Source organism: Rattus norvegicus, chromosome 4 (assembly GCF_036323735.1).
Source record: "Rattus norvegicus strain BN/NHsdMcwi chromosome 4, GRCr8, whole genome shotgun sequence".
Classification (NCBI taxonomy): Eukaryota; Metazoa; Chordata; class Mammalia; order Rodentia; family Muridae; genus Rattus; species Rattus norvegicus.
The window spans coordinates 166,291,483-166,313,868 of NC_086022.1; the positions used below are offsets into that span (position 1 = coordinate 166,291,483).

Below are 22,386 nucleotides of genomic sequence, written 5' to 3' on the forward strand. Positions count from 1 at the left end.
TCTATTCCTATTGTTCTTAGGTCTGTTCTTCCTATCTCTAGGATTCCCTAAATCATGTTTTCTTTATTGCTACTGTTTCTGTCTCCCTTTATTGCTTCTGTTACATCTGGAAAAATTGCTCCTGGTGAGACAGGCTTCTGATGGCTATCCTTGGGTTGTGTGGTTCTAGATCTAAAGGTCTGTACATTTCAGAATGTGCATGTCTCTTCAGCAGCCACAGATTTGATGAAATTGAGGAGATAGGTTAGAGTAATATGGAGGTCCTCTTGTTTTAGCAGGCTGGTCAGGTCAGCATACCTTGCTCCAGATAACTCAGTAATTAGAGAAGATTGGTGGATGAAGGACAAAATTGTGCTTTCAATTAACATGATTTAATTCTACTCATAATTAAGAACTCAGGCTGTTAATTAGCATTCTTTACTTCAAAGGGATTTTATGCAAATAGAACAGATTCCTCAATGTTGTGAGGCAAAGCCTGGAAACACACTAAAGAAGGTCTCTGTACTCTTTACAAGGAAAGAAGATGTCCTCTGCTCTGTCAAGTCAGATTCCAGAGAATAAATCTTCCAGGTTGTCTCTCTGTTTGCACAGCAGACTAAGTCCTATGATAAAAACACTTGTTTGTAAGGAGTCATGGATTATTATCATAAAAAATGTCAACCAGAACATTTCCATTTTACCTTTAACGCTCTGAGAATCAACCAGGGAATTTATCCAGTGTCTTCCCACAAATACAGCTGTATGAATTATCACACTTAGTATTTTCTAGTCTTCTTTTAGATAAGAATACACATCCTCCATCTTTTAGATTGAACTTCCTTCTGCTCAGTACACTGAAGAACACAGAGAACAGTGGGCAACTGCTGAATTTTGAACAGTCTCTGAAACAAGTCTTGATTTTAAAAATTCTTTTCACCAAAGTAGACAAAACTACAAGTATCAATCATAGGTTAATCAATAAAACATGTTTTTTTTTCTCTAAGCATATTAAAAAATAATGGTCTCTTTGTCACAAAAAAATCCTCATCTATTTCACACTTGCAATTAGTGGTTGGCTGGGAAAACTGATTATAAATATTTCCCAGGAACTATTTGTGTTTAACATAATCTCCCACATATATCTTGTCAATAAAAATGCCACTATAAAAGTAAAAAAACAGATGTGTCTGTCACACAGGACATGGTCTCATATGCTCATGTTTTAAGGAGTAAAAGAAGATATGAATATCACAGATAAAGGCATACAATTAATATTTGGATTGTTATCTCCTTTTTCCTACACTACATCTTAGCAAATGAGCCTTCAAATAAACATGGCAATCTGCAGGATGGTATATGACTTACCTTTTAAAAAAAGTTAAATGCAAAATAAAAATTCATTAGAACACAGAAGAATTTAGTGCATAGTATTACAAAAAAGATAGTTCTCAGACAACCTGGGCTATGTAGAAAAGCAGAATTCAAAAGGTAAGTATTTAATAACTATGATCTTCTTGTGTAAACCTGCATAAATCACACTTCTACTCAGGCTGAAATATTAGCAGGAGGTGGATCAAGTTTTAGATTACCAGAGAAGCACTACAGCCACCTTTATCTCCAATAGGGAAATCTAACTAAAAATGCACTTATAATGGAGATCCTCAATATTTGATTCATGGAGGCCTAATAATACACAGTTGAAATCAATCCTAACTACATAGGACTGTGACTTCAAAGGAATGAGTCTTTAGCAAAATACATCAATGTCTTTAACTGTGGGTTTAAGATGAGAGGAAAGGCTGCCACAGCTCTCTGTAGCCAAATCCTATGGGGGAGAGAGATGGGCACTCAGAAGTGAAGACTATCATGAGAGCTCAGGGGAGTCACATTCCTGGCCCAAGAGGAACCCAACTAGAGCACTCTGGACAGAGGAACCTAGGAGTAATCAGAGAGAGGATCCTTCTTGTTTCTGTCCATGCCAAGAGCTGAAATCCAGATATCAGGAGCACTGGAAACCCTGAGAGCAGATGTAAGATCAACTCTTCTGTTCCAAGTGACCTGACTGAAGACCATAGAACACATAAACCCAGGAGCAGACTGGGACAGGACCTTTCTGCTTCTGTCTGTACCCAAAGCTGAACTGGTATCACATCTCTGTACTCAGAGTGCACTTGGAGAAAACAAGTGTCCAAGAGTACTGAAACACAGTCTTACAGGAGGAAAAATGCACTGTCAGAGCCAGAAAGACTAGCTAATACAGAGACAACCTGATAGCAAGAGGCAAGCACAGGAACATAAGCAACAGAAACCAAGACTACTTGGCATCATCAGAGTTCAGTTATATCCCAACACACAAGGAAGGCAAGATTTGGATTTAAAATCATATCTCATGATGATGATAGAGGACTTTAAGAAGAACATAAATAACTCCCTTAAAGAAATATAAGACAACACAGATAAACAAATACAGGAAACACAAAAATCCCATAAAGAATCACAAGAAAACAAAATCAAATAGGTGAATGAATTGAACAAAATAATCCAGAATCTAAAAATGTAAATAGAAACCATAAAGAAATCACAAATGGAGACAAAAAACAAAATGTACAAAACAAAGAAAAAGTATTAAAAACAGTAAGGGAAAAATGTCAAGTAACAAATAAAGGCACACTCATCAGAATTATACCAAACTTCTTGCTAGAGACTATGAAAGCCAGGAGATCCTGGGCAGATATACAGAACTTAAGAAAACACAAATGCCAACACAGGCTATTGTATCCAGCAAAACTGTCATTAACATAGATGAAAAGAATCAAGAAATTGCAAGAGAAAAACATATTTAGACTGTAAGTTTCCACATATCCAGCACTATAAAGGATAATAGAAAGAAAATCCCAACACAAAGAAAGAAACTACATCCTAGAAAGAGCAAGAAATTAATCTTCTTGCAACAATACCAAGAGAGAGAGAGAGAGAGAGAGGGAGAGAGAGAGAGAGAGAGAGAGAGAGAGAGAGAGAGAGAGAGAGAACATAATTAAACCTCTAACAACAAAAATAACAGGAAACAAACATCATTATTCCTTAATATTCCTTAACATCAATGGACGCAATTCCCCAAGAAAAAGACATAGACTAACAGACTGGATATATAAAGAGGACCCAGCATTTTGATGCATATATAAACACACCTCAGTAACAAAGACAGGCACTGCCTCTGAGAAAAAGGCTGGAAAACAATTTTCCAAACAAATGATCCCAAGAAAAAGCTGGAGTGGCACTCCTAATATTTAATAAAATTGACTTTCAACCAAAAGATAAGAAGGGATACATCATATTCATCCAAGGAAAAACCCACCAAAATGAACTCTCAGCCCTGAATATCTATGCTATAAGTATAAGGGCACCTACATTCATAAAATAAATATTACTACAGTTCAAAGGACACATTATCCCTCACTGAATAATAAATAGGGGGAGATTTCAGCACCCTGATCTCATCAATGGATGGATCATAAAAACAGAAACTTAACAGAGACATAGAGAATTAAGAAAGATTATGAACCAAATGGATTTAACAGAGATCTATAGAATATTTCATCCTAAAATAAAGAATATACCTTCCTCTCAGCATCTCACACTACCTTCTCCAAAATTGACCACATAATCTGTCAGAAAACAGGCCTCAAAAGATACAAGAATATTCAAATAACTACATGCATCCTATCAGATCACCATGGATTAAGGCTGGTATTTAATAACAAAAAAAATGACAGAAAGCCCGTATTGAAACAAAAGTTGAATAACAATCTACTCAATGATAACTTGGTCAAGGAAAGATTAAAGAAAGAAATTAAAGACTTTTAAGTAAAGAATTTAATGAAAATGAAGGCACAACATACCCAAACTTATGGGACACAATAAAAGCAGTACTAAAAGGATATCTCATAGCTCGGAGTGTCTTAAAAAGAAAAAGGAGAGAGCATACATTAGCATCTTGACAGCACATTTAAAGCTCTAGAAAAAGAAGCAAATACATCAAAGAAGAATAAACAGCAGGAAAGAATGAAGCTCTGGGCTGAAATCAACCAAGCAAAAACAAAAAGAACTATACAAAGATTAAAGAAAACCAGAAGCTGGTTCTTCCAGAAAATCAACAAGAGAGATAAACCCTTAGCCAGACTAACCAGAGGGCACAGGGAGTGTATCCAAATTAACAAAATCAGAAATGAAAAGGGAAAAAGAACAACAGCATCTGTGGAAATCCTAAAAATCATCAGATCCTACTCCAAAAGCCTATGTTTAACACAACTGGAAAATCTGGATAAAATGGACACGTTTCTACGCAGAAAGCAGGTAAAAAATTTAAATCAGGATCAGATAAACCATCTAAAGAGTCCCATACCCCTTACATATAAAAGTAATAATTAAAAGTCATCCAACCAAAAAAAAAAAACCCTATGATCAGATGGAATTAGTGCAGAACTCTATGACACTTTCATAGAAATCATAATACCAATACTTTTCAAACCATTCCAGAAAATAAAAACAGAAGGAACACTAACCAATTTGATCAATGAAGCCACAAATATACTTAAACCTACATCACACAAAGACTCCACAAGAAAGACAACTACAGACAGATTTCCCTTATTAATAGCAATGCAATAATACTCAATAAAATTATCTCAAACCCAATCCATGAACACATCAAAGCAATCATCCATTATGATCAAGTAGGCTTCATCCCAGAGATGGAGGGATGGTTCAATATATGGAAATACAACTATGTAATGCACTATGTAAACAAACTAAAAAAATACAAAACATGATCATGTGATTAAATACTTAGAAAGCATTTAAGAAAATTTAACACTCCTTCATGTTAAAAGACTTGGAAACATAGGAACTCAAGGCTCATACCAAAACATAGTAAAAGCAGTATGCAGCAAACCAGTAGCCAATATCAAACTAAATGGAGAGAAACTTGAAGAAATCACACTAAAATCAGGGACTAGAAAAGGCTGCCCACTCTCTCCCTACCTATTCAATATAGAACTCAGGTGAATCAGACAACAAAAAGAGGTCAAAAGGACACAAATTGGAAGTGAATAAATCAAAATATCACTATTTACAGATGATATGATAGTATACTTAGGTTTCCCTAAAAGCTTCACCAGAGAACTACTAAACCTGAAAACCAACTTCAGCAAAGTGGCTTTATATACAATTAACTCAAATAAATAAGTAGCCTTCCTCTACTAAAAGGATAAACAGGATGAAAAAGAAAGTAGGGAAGTGACAACCTTCACAGTAGTCACAAATAACATAAAATACCTTCGTGTGACCCTAACAAAGCAAGTGAAAGATCTGCATGACAAGAAATTAAAGTCTCTGAAGAAATAAATTGAAGAAAATATCAAAGGTGGAATAACCTCCCATGCTCTTAGATTTGTCAGATTAATATAGCAAAAATGGTCATTTTGCCAAAAGCAATCTACAGATTCAATGAAAAACCCATCAAATTGCCAACTCAATTCCTCATAGATATAGAAAGAGCAATTTGAAAATTCACTTGAAAAAAAAATGACAGCATAGTGAAAACTATCCGCAACAATAAAGGAACTTTTGGGAGAATCACCAATCCTCACCTAAACCTGTATTACAGAGCAATAGTGATAACACCTGTATTTCATTGTTACAGTGACAGACAGGCAGATCAATGTAGTAGATTTCAAGACCCAGAAATGAATCCACACATGTATGGTCATTTGATCTTTGAAAAAGGAGCTAAAAAGATAGCAGTTTCAACAAATGGTGCTAGTTCAACTGGAGGTCAGCATGTAGATGAAGGCAAATTGATCCTTTCTTTTCACCCTGTACAATGTTCCAGCCCAAGTGGGTTAAGGACCTCCACCTAAAACCAGAGACACTCAAACTAATAGAAAAAATTTTTGAACACATGGGCACTGAGGAAAATATGCTGAACAGAACACCAATGGCTTATGCTCTAAGATCAAGAATCGACAAATGGGACTTCATAAAATTTCAAATCTTCTGTAAGGCAAAGGATGCTGTCATTGGGACAAAATGACAACCAACATATTGGGAAAAGAGCTTTACAAGTCCTACATCTGATAGAGGGCTAATATCCCATGTATATGAGAACTCAAAAGGTACAGAGTTAAGCAAAGAATTCTCAGCTGTGGAATATCAAATGGCTGAAAAGCACCTAAAGAAATGTTCAACAACCTTACTCATCAGAGAAATTCAAATCAAAACAACCCTGAGATTTTACCTCACACCTGTCAGAATGGCTAAGATCAAAAACTCAGGTGACAACAGATGCTGGCTATGATGTGGAGAAAGAGGAACATTCCTCCACTGCTGGTTGGATTGCATGCAGTTATAACCACTTGGGAAAACAGTCTGCAGCTTCCACAAAAATTTGGACATAATACTACCTCCAGAATCAAGCAAACCACAGGGCATATACCCAAAAGATGCTCCAATATATAACAAGGACACATGGTCTACTATATTCATAGCAACCTTATTTATAATAGCCAGAAACTAGAAGGAACCCATATGCCCTTCAACAGAGGAATGGATATAGTAGATGTGCTACATCTACACAATGGAGTACTACTCAGCTATCAAAAACAATGACTCCGTGAAATTCATATGCACATGGATGGAACTAGAAAATATCATCCTGAGTGAGATAATCCAATCCCAAAAAATCCCCACACATGGTATGCACTCATTGATAAGTGGATATTAGCCCAAAAGCTCTTATTACTCAAGACAATCTTCAGACCACATATAGCTCAAGAAGAAGGATGACCAAAGTGTGGCTGCTTCAGTCCTTATTAAAAGGGGGAACAAAAATATTCATAGAAGCAGATATGAAGTGAATGTTTGTAGCAGAGACAAAGGAATAGCCATTAAGATCCTGCCCCACCTGGTGATCCAGCCTATATACATGCAGCCACCAAAACCAGAAAATATTGATGATGCATGAAGTGCATGCTAACAGGAGCCTGATATAGCTGTCTCCTGAAAGACTCAACCAGAGCATGACAATCAACCAGAGGCGAAAGCTAGAAGCAAACCATTGAACTGAGAATGGGGTTCTCATGGTGTAGTTAGAAGAAATTGAAGGACCTGTAGGGGCTTGCAACCCCACTCGAACCCACAATACCAACCAACCAGAGCCCCCAGGAACTCGACCAATACCCAAAGTGTACAAATGGACACTTTGTATGGACAAAAGTACATACACATGGCTCCAGCTACATATGTAGCAGAGGATGGCCTTGTTGGGCAACAATGGGAAGAAAAGTCCTGTCAAGGCTTGAACCCACAGGGGTCAAGAAATTGAATAGAAATTCTAGTCTTTAGGAAATAGAGCTAGAAAGACTCAGCTAGTCTATGTGAAATTATGCTTCTTATAGACAAACCAAACTAATAACAGTACTAATAATCTCTGTGATTAGAACATATTAGTACATGTGCTAAAGCAGTCTATCCTGTGATCATTTCTGTGACAGCCTGCTTAAGAATTGTCTTTGAAGAAAATGAGGAAAATATTTTCTGAAATGTTTGGAGCCTATCTATCCACACTGACAGGGACACATTTAGAATAGAAGTGAGCTAGATGACCCATCTTCTCAGTCACTGAATAAAAGATTCCTGAGAAAGTTACTACTGTGGGGAGTATGCGTCAGCTAGTTTCTATACTTTCTGTAGCTGCTGAAGAAGAAACCCAGTGAATGCCACAAACAAAATGACATCATGAACAAAAGACAACAGAAACAGTACATTAAACCCTCAAAAGTACATACAATACAATTACCAACTAGCACATGTAAAATAAGTATAACTGACATCTTTCAAAGGAAAATATACAGGCCAGACATGCCTCCCTGTAGTCTCAACCCCAAAGGAATATAGACATGAGGATCATGAGCTCAAGGACAGCTTGTGTAACATAAGTCCCTATCTCAAAATCTCTACAAAGTAATAAAAATTATTTTTTAAATTATCTAATAGCATGTTAACATATAAATAACTAGGAAAGTTATTAAAGGAGAAACACATAATTACGCAGTGATTTCTTAAAATTTGTATTTCTAAAAGCAATCAACATAATAAGAATGAGAAATGCATGATGTGAAGACAGAGGGGGATTCTGAGGATTCAAGGACAAATGTGGATGAGTTCTGGAAAGTAAGGGACAGGAGAAGATAAGGATGGATTAAACATAACTAAGGATGTATAAAAGGACTTATGGAAACCCACTAGTTAGCTAGTTTTTAGTTGGCCAACACAAAACTGCCTCCATATTTCCTTCGTGGTTTGGAGTTTTCCATTTTTAATGTGTGGTTTTGTTTCTGTGTTTGTTTTTTTTTTTTTTTTGGTTCTTTTTTTCGGAGCTGGGGACCGAACCCAGGGCCTTGTGCTTCCTAGGTAAGCGCTCTACCACTGAGCTAAATCCCCAGCCCCTGTGTTTGTTTTGTTTGTTTGTTTGAGTGGGGACATTTTTGTCATACTGTTTTTTATTGTTTTAGTTTTTCCTTGTTTGGTTTTATTATTTTCTTTTCTGACGTTGTTTTTTTGTGGAGAGAGAAAAATCATGACATTGACTATGTAGGAAGGTGTGGACCAAGTAGTATTCAGTGAGGATGGAATGTGATCAAAATCCATGCTATGAAAAAAGTTAGTTAAAACATGAAAGTTTAACTTTAGAAAAGAGTTACAATTACAGAAGATATGAGTTTTTAAAAGAAAACCAAACTGCAAGACAAAGCCTACCCCAAAGGAATCACTGATCAGGGAGATGACAGAAGATTCCAATGCAGCATAGGTATTGCTCCTGCACTTGCTTACCATAACATCATGGTTATGGTAACATTATTGCTCCAGATGCTCCACACTTTGACATGAAGAAATAAAGAAGTCTATCTCAAACCAATATGGAAATATCTTTCCTTGGGCTGGCTTTCATAGGGTTAGTATGTATTTTGCAGGTTGAGGAGAGAATAAATAAGAATAGTCCTATCTGCATTGGATTCTGCATACTACAGTGCTGACCTGCTAGGAAAGATATGTCATAGGGTAGCAGTTTTCTTATTGGAACTAAGGTCTTTACCATATAACAGAATAATGACTGATGTTGTAATCCAAATCAAAATCCCAAGATTTAGCAGAGGTCACATGCCTTAGGTTGGAACTTGCTACAATCGCTCTGTTAAGTGGTCAGTGATTAGAATGCATTCTAAACATTTATAGTTACAGCCTAGACTTGTGCTGCTCTCAACCTCCATCACAGATACTTCTTTAATCAGTGGGCCGTAGTCCTTGCAGATTGACAGAATTGGTAAATGAACTTAGTATAAGTGTTTATGTGTAGAGGCTTAAAGGAGACATCTACATCAACTTCTCCCCCTCCATACCACTAGCATGTCTCATGGAACAGCAGAGAAGAAGACATAGAAAGAATGTAAAATGAGAAAAGAAAAAAAAAGCTTTCTGAAATGAGATTTTCCAGACAAGATGAAATTTCTTCAAAGATTATTCCTTGTTAAGAAATCACTATTTATAGGTGAAAACTGCTAGAAAAGTGAATGTTCTTTACTGAGGGTGTGGCCACTTCTGGGTTTCGTTTGTCCAATAGAGAGCCTACACCAGGCACATATGAACAGTTAATTACAATGACAGGTGTTAGACTGGCAAATGTTGTAGCTTTTAGTGGGACTAGGGTAATGAAATGTTCATATATTTTTGATGTATATGAGATATTCCCAAAATATATATTATTAATAAATATAAGCAGTTAAAATGTTTCTACCAGGTTATAAATAAACAAAAATAGTTGGATTTGCATAACAAAACACCTTAAATGGATGGTATGCATACATATGTATGTGTATATAAACATGTTCATAAACCAAAAATTGTGTAAGATAACTGCAGTAAAAACTATCAAATAACTGTCTGAGACACTCACACTCATTGTATCTGTCATGATGATTCAATCACTTCTCACCATCTTAAGTTGTTGACTTGCTATTGCCCTTTGCTTCTTAGAAGACAGAATCATGAGATGTATACAGTATTATAACACTTTTTGTCAACTTCTTGAACACAACTTTCTTCTGTAAAACTTTCTTAGAGACTGCCTTATGGAACTTGCCTTACACATGAGCTCATAGAAAATAAGGAAAGACACGGGAATTGAGAGAAAACCCTTTGTACACAATCCTTCCAATTCCCACACCAGTGTTAGAGTCTAAAGGGTTCAGAAACTCACAGTTTAGATTCTCCATTGTCAGTCCATGCCCATCCCTTTTCTTCATTATGATATTTCAATCCAATCCAGTAATTGTCTGAAATAACCTGGATCTGAAGGAACTTCTGCAAATGAAACAACACACTTTATGATGAAATTTCTGTTTGATGAGAGAAGGACAAGCAGAAAGAATTCCCAGCATTTATGTGTCATTCTCTGCTGTGCTGTCCTCCCACCACTCAGTCCTACTGTGGTGTTCAGTTTCTAAGTGACTTCCTACTATTAGCACATCTAAGTCAAAATTGATGTCAGTTAAAGAAGTTTTTAAAAAAAGACTTGAGATATTCTGAGATATTGGGATCAGGATATGATGTGTGACTGAGTTTCTTAAACCAAGTCTCACTATGTAACCAAGGCTGTCCTTGAACTCACAATCTCCCTACTTAAGAAAGGAATTTTTTAGATTTAGCACTTTCTATGACTGATGTATCAATTTCTTGTATTGTATCTTCCATGCCTGAACTAAAGAGATAATTCTCAACAGAGGAATCTCAAATGTCTAACAAGCACATTAATAAGTGTTCAAAGTCCTTACCCATCAAGGAAATGGAAATCAGAATAACTCTGAAATCCCATCTTAGAACAATAGGAATGGCTAAGATTAAACAGTCAAGTGATATGACATGCTCGCAAGGATTCAGGGCAAGGGGAATACTACTGCACTGCTGGTGGGAGGGCATATTTGTAAAACTATTTTGTAAACCAATTTGATGGTTTTTCAGAAAATTGGTAATAGTTCTACTTCAAAACCAGCTATCCAACTCCTGGACATATACACAAAAGATGCTCCACCATCTCACAAAGACTCATTTATTGTCAGCTATGTTCTTAACAGTCTTACTCATAATAGCAAGAAACTAGAAATATCTTAGATGTCCCTCCACTAAAGAATGGATAAAGAAAATGTGGTACATGTGCACAATAGAATACTATTCATCTGTGTAAAACAAAGACATCATGAGTTTTGCAGACAAATGGATGGAACTTGAGAATATCATCCTGAGTGACATAACCAAGTCCCAAAAGTATATACATGGTATGTATTCACGCATAAGTGATATTAGCCATAAAATAATGATGCCAATGCCACACACCAAACACTACTGAAGCAATGATGCTTTAGTCTCACTTGGAAACATAAATGCAATTGTTATAGAAAGCTCTTAGAGGGAAGGAACTTTGTAGGAAAAGGGATCATGTGGGAGATGAGGATTCAGGGCCAGTTGTAGGGAGCAGCCAGTAGCGGGGTTGATGGTCTTGAGAATGGAGAGAAATCTGAAACTGATGGGGGGGAGAGTTAGGGGACATCTTCAGGAAAAGATTGAGATCACTACAATCAAAGGGAGTGTTCTTAGCTGAAACTCTATGTAGCCTAGGAAAGCTGCCTCCTATAGGAAAGAACAACAAGGGAGAAATAATAATACCAACAATCTCACAAGACTTTTGACCCAAATTTATCTTGTCTATAAGAAATGCAGGGATTAGGGATGGAGCAAAGACTGAGGGAATGGCCAACCAATAACCAGCTCAAATTGATAGAAAAAAAAGATAAACTAATTTATGGTTAAATTGAATTCTTATAAATTTGCGGTACCTAGAAGTAAATCCAAATGTTTTACAAGATCCCTCTAATTTTTGTAACACGCAAAAAGCAATTGATGACGAGTTTTCAAACACTTTTGAGGACAAGGTTTTAGGTAGCCCAGGAGGATCTCAAGCACGACAGATAGTTGGGGATGACTTTAAACTTCTGATCCTTCTGCCTTCACATCTTGAGTGCTGTGATTAGAGGTATGTACCTCTAAACCTGGTACATTCAATGCTAGGGAATAAATCCATAGCTTCACACATGACAAGCAAGTATTTTACCAACTTGTCACATTTATAGTCCAGATATTCATAATATTTCAATTTTTGTTGTAAATATTAGTTATTTTATTTTTATTATGTGCCATGTATCAGTGCTCAGCGTTCTCTCAAAACCCTCCATGTCTACATCTATTTATTCTATTTTTGTTATTATTGTTTTTACAGTGCTGAAAAATAAAATGCAAAGCCTTGAACATGCTAGATAATCATTTTACCAACCCACCTCCTCCAAAAAAAAAAGAATATTGTGCAGGAAATATTGTGGATAGTTTCAGTGAAAATCACCGTGGAGCTAACTGGTCAAATATTTAATTCCATTTTTCTCATATCATCTCATTTTGCACAAAGGACCAGTCCTCAACTACTTTCCCTATTGTTATATGATTACTCATTTCAAGCAGCCTCATGCAAAGAGCCTCACTCCAGGTTCCAAAGAGCAAATCTTAGATGCTGTGGGGAATTTTTATTTGGCACTCTATTAAGATAAATAACTGGAGCCATAGGATGTATTGTACCAAAAGGTTAAACTTCATGAGGGAAAGACATACTTTCTGAGGGACTCTCCTGTAGACTCCTGAGAAAGTGAGGATATTGAAAGGTACAATGTCTCTGTAGTAATGAGATTCCTCTTAACATACCTAAGTCCCACAGTTTTGTTCAAATGACAAGAAAGCCATAGGCAAATGAAAAAACTGGATTTGGTATCTCATTATTCAGGGCTAGAGAAAGAGTCTACAAGAATAAAGGGGCAAATAAGTGTCTACAGTACCAGTTCTTCTTCATGATCTATCTTCAGAAGGGGTAGGCTGGAATTCTGGCAGGTCTGTTGACATCCATTCCATGATTTTTTGACCATGATGAAATAATAACATTTTATACCATAGCAGAACCAGTGTATTTTAACACCTTTGCCTACAAATGTGAAGTGAAATAGTTAAATTTGTTACTAGTATTCTGATATCAGAACACAATGTTAATTACAGTTGTGGTAAGAGAGAGGGGGGGGGAGGGAGAGACAAAGAGAGATACAGAGACACAGAGAGAGAGACACACAGAATGGGAGGTAAAGTCTTGTAGGTCTCAGAAAATGAGATTCCATAATGCCCAAACATGACTGGATACCCATGATATGCAGCATTATTAATATCTTTACAGACATAGAAGAATTTTCTGTGTTAATCATGGATGAATCAGTAGAGAAAATGTAACACACTCACCCAGAGAGAAGAATACCACTTATCTTTGAACGGAAATGAATCAGCTGGCCATAATGACTTATGCCTATAACTTGAGCATGTCAAAGAGAGAGACAGGAAGATGACTATCTGTTTGGGGTCATCCTAGGCTAAGTAATGACTTCCAGGCCAGCCTTGGCTACATTTTGAGTCCCAAGCCCCCCTGGGCTACACAATGATACTATGTCTCACATGAAACCCAAAAGAAAGATGTTGGCCTATTTGACAAACATTGATGAACTTGAGGATTGTGTACAAAGTGAAAAACACCAGGTGTAGGACCATACTTATGATTCCATGCAGATTATAATTCTAAATCAGCCTAGTTCTATGAATCAGAGGCTTGTGAGATACCAGAAGCCAGAGGGCAGGAAATGAAGTCTTGCTATTCAGAGGCAGTTAAACTAATGAAAGAATTCTAGATCTGCAGTAACGCATTGTACCCACACAAGTCCACATACTACTGTGCACTTAACATTGTTTCATGTCTTTATTAAACACTCTTACTTTAAGTGATATAAGAGATATTCCAGGGTGGTTTTGATGTACATAGTCTGTTCTCCTGAGTATGTTGATGCCTTCAATAATATGCTCAAACGCCCAAATGCTTCAAGTTGAAAACATTAAAATGTGTGCAGTTTGTGTAGCAATATTGCCTCAATATAAATATTTTGTTTAGTGGGGTGCTGGGAATGGCCATGCTCAATTAACAAACTTTATCTTGAACCTACATTTTTCTGTGATGAGTTATCTTTGTGTACCTCATTCAGGCCTGAAATTTCTTTAGATGTCCAGATTGTTCTGAAAGTTATAATTCTCCTCCCTCAAGTTCATAATCATAAAGGTTACATCATTAGGACATCCATTATAAATAATTAAGCTATTGTATAGTAATGATACAAAACCTTTTTGATGGGTCTAGAATACATCAAAGATTTCTTTGAAGCTTTTTACTCCTGTCACATATTTCATAATGTAGCACTTTCAAAAACTCACAAATCATATGAGACACAAGCAAAAAGAAGATTACAAGTGTGGATGCTCCAGTCCTACTCAGAAGGGGGAAAATAATTGGAAGTAAATGGAGAGAGGGATCTGGGACGGAGAAAGGAGGGGGTGGAAAAAGCGGGACTTGTTCAGATATGCAAAGAGTTGCAGGAGAAGTACAGATGGTCAGGAATGTGAAAGGAGGTGTATAGCAGTGGGGGATGAGAAAGTGGGGGTAGCACTAGAAAATCCCAGATTCCAGGGAACCAAGAACTTCCCAGTAGTGAACAGAGGGGACAGTACCCAAAATACCTAACAAAGGGGAGTAGAACCTGCACAGATCATAACCAGTGGATAGACACAGCCCCTGGTTGAGGGTTGGGTCCACACACCAACCTCAAAAATATTAATCCAGAATTCCTTATGTCAAAAGGAAATACAAAGAGAGGGAGTGGAGCAGTGACTGAAGGAAAGCCCATCCAGAGCCTTCCCCATCTAGGGATACATCCCATATGCAGACACCAAACCCAGACACTATTGCTGATACCAAGAACTGCTTACAGACAGGAGCCTGGCATAACTTTCCCCCTGGGAGACTCTGCCAGAGCCTGACCAATACAGATACTGATATACAGAGCCAAACATCAGACTGAGAGCGGGGATCCCAATGGAGAAGTTAGGGCAGGACTGTAGGAACAGAAGTGGTTTGAAATCCCATAGAAAGAACAATAATATCAACCAACCAGATTTCCCAAAACTCCCAGGGACTAAACCATTAGGCAGAGTACACCTGGAGGGATTCATGGCTCCAGGTGGATATATAGCAGAGGACTGACATCTGGAAGCACTAGAAGGGGAGCTCCTTGGTCCTGTGGAGGGTCGATGATGCAATGTAGGGGAATGCTAGGGCACTGATGCAAGAGTGGGTGGGCAGGTAGGGAGCACTCTCATAGATGAAGGGACTGGGGGAAGGCGATAGTGGTAGGTAAACAAGAAAGGAGGTAACATTTGAAATGTAAATAGATAAAACAACCAATATAAAAAAGTAAAAAGATAATAGTCCTTACATAATGAGAATCATCACATCCTACTATCACACCACTGTGAGATTACATACAAGAGCTCATTGTAAATTGTAAATCCTGGAAAAAAAACTATTTACAAATGATTGATAAACTGTGTCAGTTAAAGATGCCAGTCAAAATGAAGGATAAGAGGTTTCTTGGGGAACCTGATAGTTCCCTCTTTCCAGCTTCATTCACTTTGTCATTGACAAAGTTGCAATGTGTATACACCATGGTGAAACTCCCTTTTGTGGTCCAGGGAGCATCCCTTTGTTACAAACAGGGTAACTCTATCAAAAACAGTGAAATAGAAAACGCACATACTCACACACACACACACACACACACATACACACACAAACATACACATGCACACATACACACACACAAACACAGAGAGAGAGAGAGAGAGAGAGAGAGAGATGTTTCTTTAACTGCATCCATGCAAATGTACTAAGTCCATTGCAGTGTAAATAGTTAATAAACACTTTCTTAATTAAAAATAAAACTTCTATATTTTGGTCACCAAAAATTTTGGGACACAGATTTAACCATAGTCCAAAACAATCAGAATGCTCAGGGGTACTGATTTGTAATTCTATCCCCAGGAAGCATTAGGAGAGACAAACTGACACTGACTTCTAGAAATGATAAGATTCTCCTAATCCAAATAGATATTTGTGGGTCTCCAGATCCATACATGAAATAGGAGCACCCAAACCATTAACTCAGATATCACCAGCATCTTATGCCGCTTGTGGCCGTTAAAGCTTCTGGAGAGAATGTGGAGAAAAAAGAACACTACTCGACCGTTGGTGGTATTGCGAGCTGGTATATTCACTGGGGTAGTCAGTCTGGAGGTCCCTCAGAAAATTGGATATTGTATTACCTGAGAATCCAGCTTTACCACTCTGGGGTATATAGCCAAATGATTCTCCAACATATAACAAAGACACATGCTCCACTCTGTTCATAGCAGTCTTATTTGTAATAGCCAGAAGCTGGAAAGAGCCCAGATGCCCTTCACCAGAGGAATGGATACAGAAAATGTGGTACATCTACACAATGGAGTACTACTCAGCTGTCAAAAACAATGACTTCACAAAATTCATAGGCAAATGGATGGAACTAGAAAATATCATCCTGAGTGAGATAACCAAATCACAAAAAAAAACCACACACATGGTATGCACTCACTGATAGGTGGGTATTAGCCCAAAAGCTTGAATTACATAAGATATAATCCAAAGACCACAGGAAACTCAAGAAGAAGGACAACCAAAGTGTGATGCTTCAGTCATTCTTAAAAGGTGGAACAAAAATATTCATAGGAAAAGATATGAAGAGAACGTTTGGAGCAGAGCCTGATGGAATGGCCATTCAGAGCTTGCCCCCACCTCAGGATCCAGCCCATATACATTCTGCCACCAAACCTAGACAATTTTGCTGATGCCAAGAAGTGCAAGCTTACAGGAGCCTGATATAGCTGTCTCCAGAGAGGCTCAGTCAGAGCATGACAAATACAGAAGTGAATGCTAGCAGCAAACCATTGAACTGAGAACTGGGTCCCCACTGGAGGAGTTAAAGAAAGGATTAAAGGAATTGAAGGGGTTTACAACCTATAAGAACACCAATACCAACCAACCAAAGCTCCCAGGAACTAAACCACTACTCAAAGTGTGCACATGAAGAGATCCATGGCTCCAGCTGCATATGTAACAGAGGCTGGCTTTGCTGGGCACCAATAGGAGGAGAAGCCCTTGGTCCTGCCAACGCTGGACCACCCAATGTAGGGGAATGTCAGGGTGAGGAGTCATGAAGGGAGAATGGTTGGGGAGGGAGACACCCTGCTAGAAGAAGGGGGATTGGTTGGCAAGGGGGAAAACCCTGCTAGAAGAAGGGGGAGGGGATGAGATAGGGGGTTTTTGGACTGGAAACCTGAAAAGGGACTAACATTTGAAATGTAAATAAAATATACCTAATAAAAAATTAAAGCTTCTGGAGAGAAAACAATAGATAATAACACAATTTTGTCTTCATGACCCATACCTATGTGCTCTGTGGAATTTAAAATTGTCTTGGTTTTTCTATTCCATCTTTCCTGTTCTCGCTTGAGGGAGTCCAGATATTCACTGCCTGAACGGCACTCAATAGACTTATTTCTCATCATTTCTCCCTTTAAGTCGATGATACTTTGCATGGTGCTACAGTTATGGTGGTGTTTTAGAGTCTTCTGCAGATCATGGTTTTCTTGACTATACTGAATAACTAAATTAGTAACAGATATGTCAAAAATATTCACAGGAATAAATATTGAAATTCAATATTAGAGAAAAGGTTTCATATTGACAGCCAATGCATATCATTACTATCATTGGAACTTTAACATTCATAAATTAGCACTTCAATTAACTCACTCTGGGAAAAGATACATTATTATTTCTCTATAGGTAAAATGACTGTAAAATAAATAATACAGCTGAATAACATTATTGTGAAAATAACTTCCAATTACTTCATTTTTAGGCACAAATTTACTAATAAATACCTAAGTAAAATATTCAGTGAAGTTGTATCACATCATGACAATTTGAACTAAAAAATGAGTTAAGACATTGCACAATTTTTACTGTAGCACATGGAATGCAAAATATCTACATATGTATATATGTTTTAGTACAACCAGGAAGTGATTATTTCGATAAATATAAATAAATCCAATAAGATTTAGTCTTTAATGACTCTTACAGATGAAGTTGTATTACTTAACCATAACCTCGATGTACATTGAAGAAAAACATTAGAGAATGTTGTAGTCCTTTGCACAGCTGTTTCTCAAAAAATGTGTACATAAAATTAGCAATCACATTAGCTCAGAAGGCAGACTATCCCCAAGACCAGAGAAGGAACATGTTTAAGACTGAGAAAGAACAGGGCAACTACCAAGAGTCCCCAGAGCTGACAGATTAGATCTATAAGAGAACAGGACACTGCAGTGTTTCAGGAAAAAAAATATTGAGGTCAAGAGATTCTGACTCTTACCTCAATATAGGCAGGACAATGACCAGAATATGTAACTGCAGAATTCATGTTTAAAATTATTCTTTAGGCAAAAGGTCAAAGAAGATGTATCTCAAATACTCACTGCTCATTGCCAACACTGCAAGAGTTACCAGCAGATGGGAACAGAGGATTCCTAGAGCTATCTTAATGTGCTGCCAGAGGACTGAACACTCTTAAATCAAAAAGAAAACAACGCAAGAAAATCATTAACATAAAAAGAACATCTCAATTCTACATTCAATTCCATATATCATGAAAACAAGGGGAAATTCTGCACATGTTTATGATACAAATTGACTGAAAATGTGCACTCAAAAGTGCAGCTTCCTACCTAAAATGCACTCACTGTATTAATCCTAATATATGTGGGGTTTCAGAAATTTTGAATATTTTTCAGCATTGCCCTTGTATTGTGAATCCTCCTGACTCAGACTAGATGAGGCTAGATGCAGTTATTTGCTCTCACTCAGTTCTACAGGAATGAAAGTACATTCGAAAAAAGGCACTGGAGGCAAAGATACAATCCAAGTACAAGTTACCAAACCAGAGAATGCAGTAAACCAAGAAAGATAACTGAGGATGGAGACAATTTTGTACTCGATTACCCTCCAACTAAGAATATTTTATCCCCCCGCTCTTGTGCATAACAAAGCCCAGATGAAATGGAGCATTATAGGAAAGATGGCTGGATGTTCTTGAGAATTGGTAGGAGATCACAGCTGCTCTGGACCTGACCTGAATACATCCCCATCCTTGAAAGGTCCTATAAGTCAACTATCAATTTTTCCTTGTAATTGTGATTTTGTTGTACACAATACTAAACATTCTCGTGTATCTAAGGCATTTGGAATCTGAAACTCATGCTTCTGATTGCCACTACATCAAGGAAGAAAAGGGTCTCAGTTTGGAGTACTATGTACAAAGTAACTAAAAAAGAAAATAAAAAGTGAGATTTCCTTCTTTTCCTTGATAATTGAAATTATTCTTTGACATTTTCAGGAACTTATACTGGGTTTCAGTCATTTCCACCGTCAGGACCCTGACATCTCCTCTTCTTTCATCTACAACTTTATTCCCAAGAGATTTCCTCTTCTGATGGCCAACTGTTTTTGCCTTGTTGTGTTAGATGTAGGGGATATTTATGACAATTAAGACACTTTCTTCAAGCATGGAAATATTAGTTTTAATGCATAAGTTTCATTTTCATGGGATTTTGTTTCTCTAGAAAATTTAGTATTCTCCAAACCCTCGTTTGTCTCTAAGTTTTAAATTTTTCAGAATAATTCTTGACTAGACTAAATAATAAAAAACATCCTAATAGTTTTTCATTTCTTCTTGATTCTCAAGATTTTTTTTTCTTAAATATATTCCTTGTCCTATTCTGTTGATCTGGTTTCTTCTGTTACAAGCTAACAACTAAAAAGTAGAAGTAGTGTTATAATTCTTCCTTTAATTTTTAAGTTTTAAAACTTGATTCCTTTATTTTCTACAGTTTTGGAAGGTTTTGTGCTTGATTACCCTCCAACTAAGACTCTCCCCTACTTGTGTATAACCAAGCCCAGACAAAATGGTGCATTATAGTTTTTTTATTAAAAGAGGGTAGGATATTTTTAAATTGCTAAAGGTTTAAAATGAGTAAATATCATGTGAATTTGGACACTTAAAACACTTACTTCTGTGGCCAGCTTCTATGGGCCCTTGAGTCTCCTCAGCTCTCTCCTGGTTCTGTAAGCCTGAAGACTTATGAAATCTCACAGTTGAATAAGTGACCTCCTGGTCACACATTTTGGGAATATATAGAGTATGTTCTCTCTTAAAATATGTTCTTGAGTGATTTCTAAAGAAAAAGTTAAAATGTTCACCTTTAGGAAAGTACCAGGATCTGATGATAGGGAGGGTTGGGAAAGGGTGAGGTCTGATAATTCACTTAATGATCCAAATACCCACCCTGACATGGACTGAACCCAATTTCCTTTAGAAGTGAAAACATTTGTAGATTTGTGTTAAAGTTGTTTATATTTCTTATGGCCACAGCAATTATTTTTAGGAAATATGGAAGGAATTAAAATTTATTTTAAGTCATTATAATATTGGCAGGGCCTCTTTGTTTAAAATATTCAGCACATAAAAATATTAGGTAAAATTGGTACAACTGAAAACCATTGAAAAACTTTTAAATAATCTATTCAAATAACTAAGAGTCAAAGCTTTAGGAATAAATTAAAATGCTTTAATATTATTCACACATTTTGATAATTTGCACATGAATTTTAAATATTCTTTTTATTTTATACATGACTCTTGGGCTTTCCAAATACCTTGAAAAGAATATTTGAAGTTTAATACTGCTAGTGATCAAACACACACACACACACACACACACACACACACACACACACACACACACACGCACACATGGGTTTAATCTCTAACCAGCTGAAATGTCCAACCTCTCAACCTAGTCCCAATCTACACATTCCTCTCTCTACTTGGACCTGGTAAATGGATTCACCTGGGAAAGATCCTATTGAGTGGGATTAACCAGACCCAGAGAGAGAAATGCTGAAGATTTGTAACCTTTAAGTAACTGAAGAACCAGAAAAAGGGTCATTGCTGGGTGGAGTGTGGGAGCAACAAAGAGAGGCATAGAGGACACAATATGAAGTTTCATATCAAATCATTCCATGTACACAATTGTGTCACATATAATATACTCGTACATGATATTGCAAGAGGAGGCTATGTGAAAATAAATTTTGTCACTGTGTAGCATACATGAATTAATGTCAATGAAGGATGCAGTCTGATAATAGATATCAATGTATTAGTAAACAGTAAGTATATGTAATTGGCATTAGCCTTACATTAATAACTGAGCTGAGAGGGAGCAGATAATAAAGACAACAAGCTGTTCATTAATAACATTCTTATCTAGTGTTTAATTTATAAAGTTTTCTGAAGTGATTCATCTTTTGTTTATTTCTTGAGGAGAAAAAAAGAATCCTTGAATGACAAAATTAATTTTTGTTCATTTTTCAAAATTGTTGTATTTAATTATTGCTCTTGTGATGGGTGTGCCCAAACCATCGTGCATGTGTCCAGAATACAACTTTGTGAAGTGGGTTCTCCCACTCCAATTACATATGGATTCTAGGGATCAAACTCAGGTATTTAGTCAGGCTTATGTACCAAGTAACTTAAAAATTTTACCTATCTTCCCTGTCTCCTACTGTGACAGTTGTCAGATGGATAATATACAAACTTTTAATGAAGTTAAAGAGTAATGAAAACCATAGGTCTTTCTACCTTAAGTTCTCAGCATACAACACACGTTACAGCATAATCTGAAAGAAAATGACTACTACAGAATAATAGTTTTCACATGTTGCCAGAGTTAACATGATCTAACACAACAAACAGGGCTACCCCATCAATGCCGATGTCACATACCACCATCTGAAATTCTCTACAGTATACTTGATCATTTGATAGAAAAAAAGCTGGTATTGTTACCTGTGTCTCTGCCCCGAAGTGATTCTGGTGGAGGAAATTGATCCCCCAATTGGGGGAAGAGTTGGCCTTTCTTGGTCTGTACACCCTAAGTGGCTCCAAGATGAAAGGCAGAACTAACTTTCTTCTGAGTGATACTCTACCTCATGATTTTCTGCCCCTCCTATTGACCAAAGTGAAAAGAGGAAATTGCTTAATGAAAACTGACTCTAAGATCAGAGGAGAGAAGCAACATATAGTGCCAGATGCAAAACAAATCTCCATAATTAATATTTGAAGACTGAGGAAATGAACTTTCCTGCAAAGAGAGCAAAACCAGTGTCTTTAG

At 36.9% G+C, this 22,386-nt stretch overlaps 1 protein-coding gene across 1 annotated transcript; it reads right to left on the reverse strand.

Moving 5' to 3' along the window:
- Positions 1 to 355: 355 nt before the first annotated feature.
- Klra1 (killer cell lectin-like receptor, subfamily A, member 1) lies at positions 356 to 22,133 on the reverse strand. The gene is given in 8 exon segments (NM_001009718.1): positions 356 to 602; positions 681 to 833; positions 10,292 to 10,395; positions 12,969 to 13,111; positions 17,535 to 17,753; positions 18,631 to 18,720; positions 20,222 to 20,385; positions 22,062 to 22,133. Coding segments are annotated over 6 exon segments (804 nt in total). The 5' UTR covers positions 20,334 to 20,385; positions 22,062 to 22,133; the 3' UTR covers positions 356 to 602; positions 681 to 697.
- Between the last annotated feature and the right edge of the window lie 253 nt (positions 22,134 to 22,386).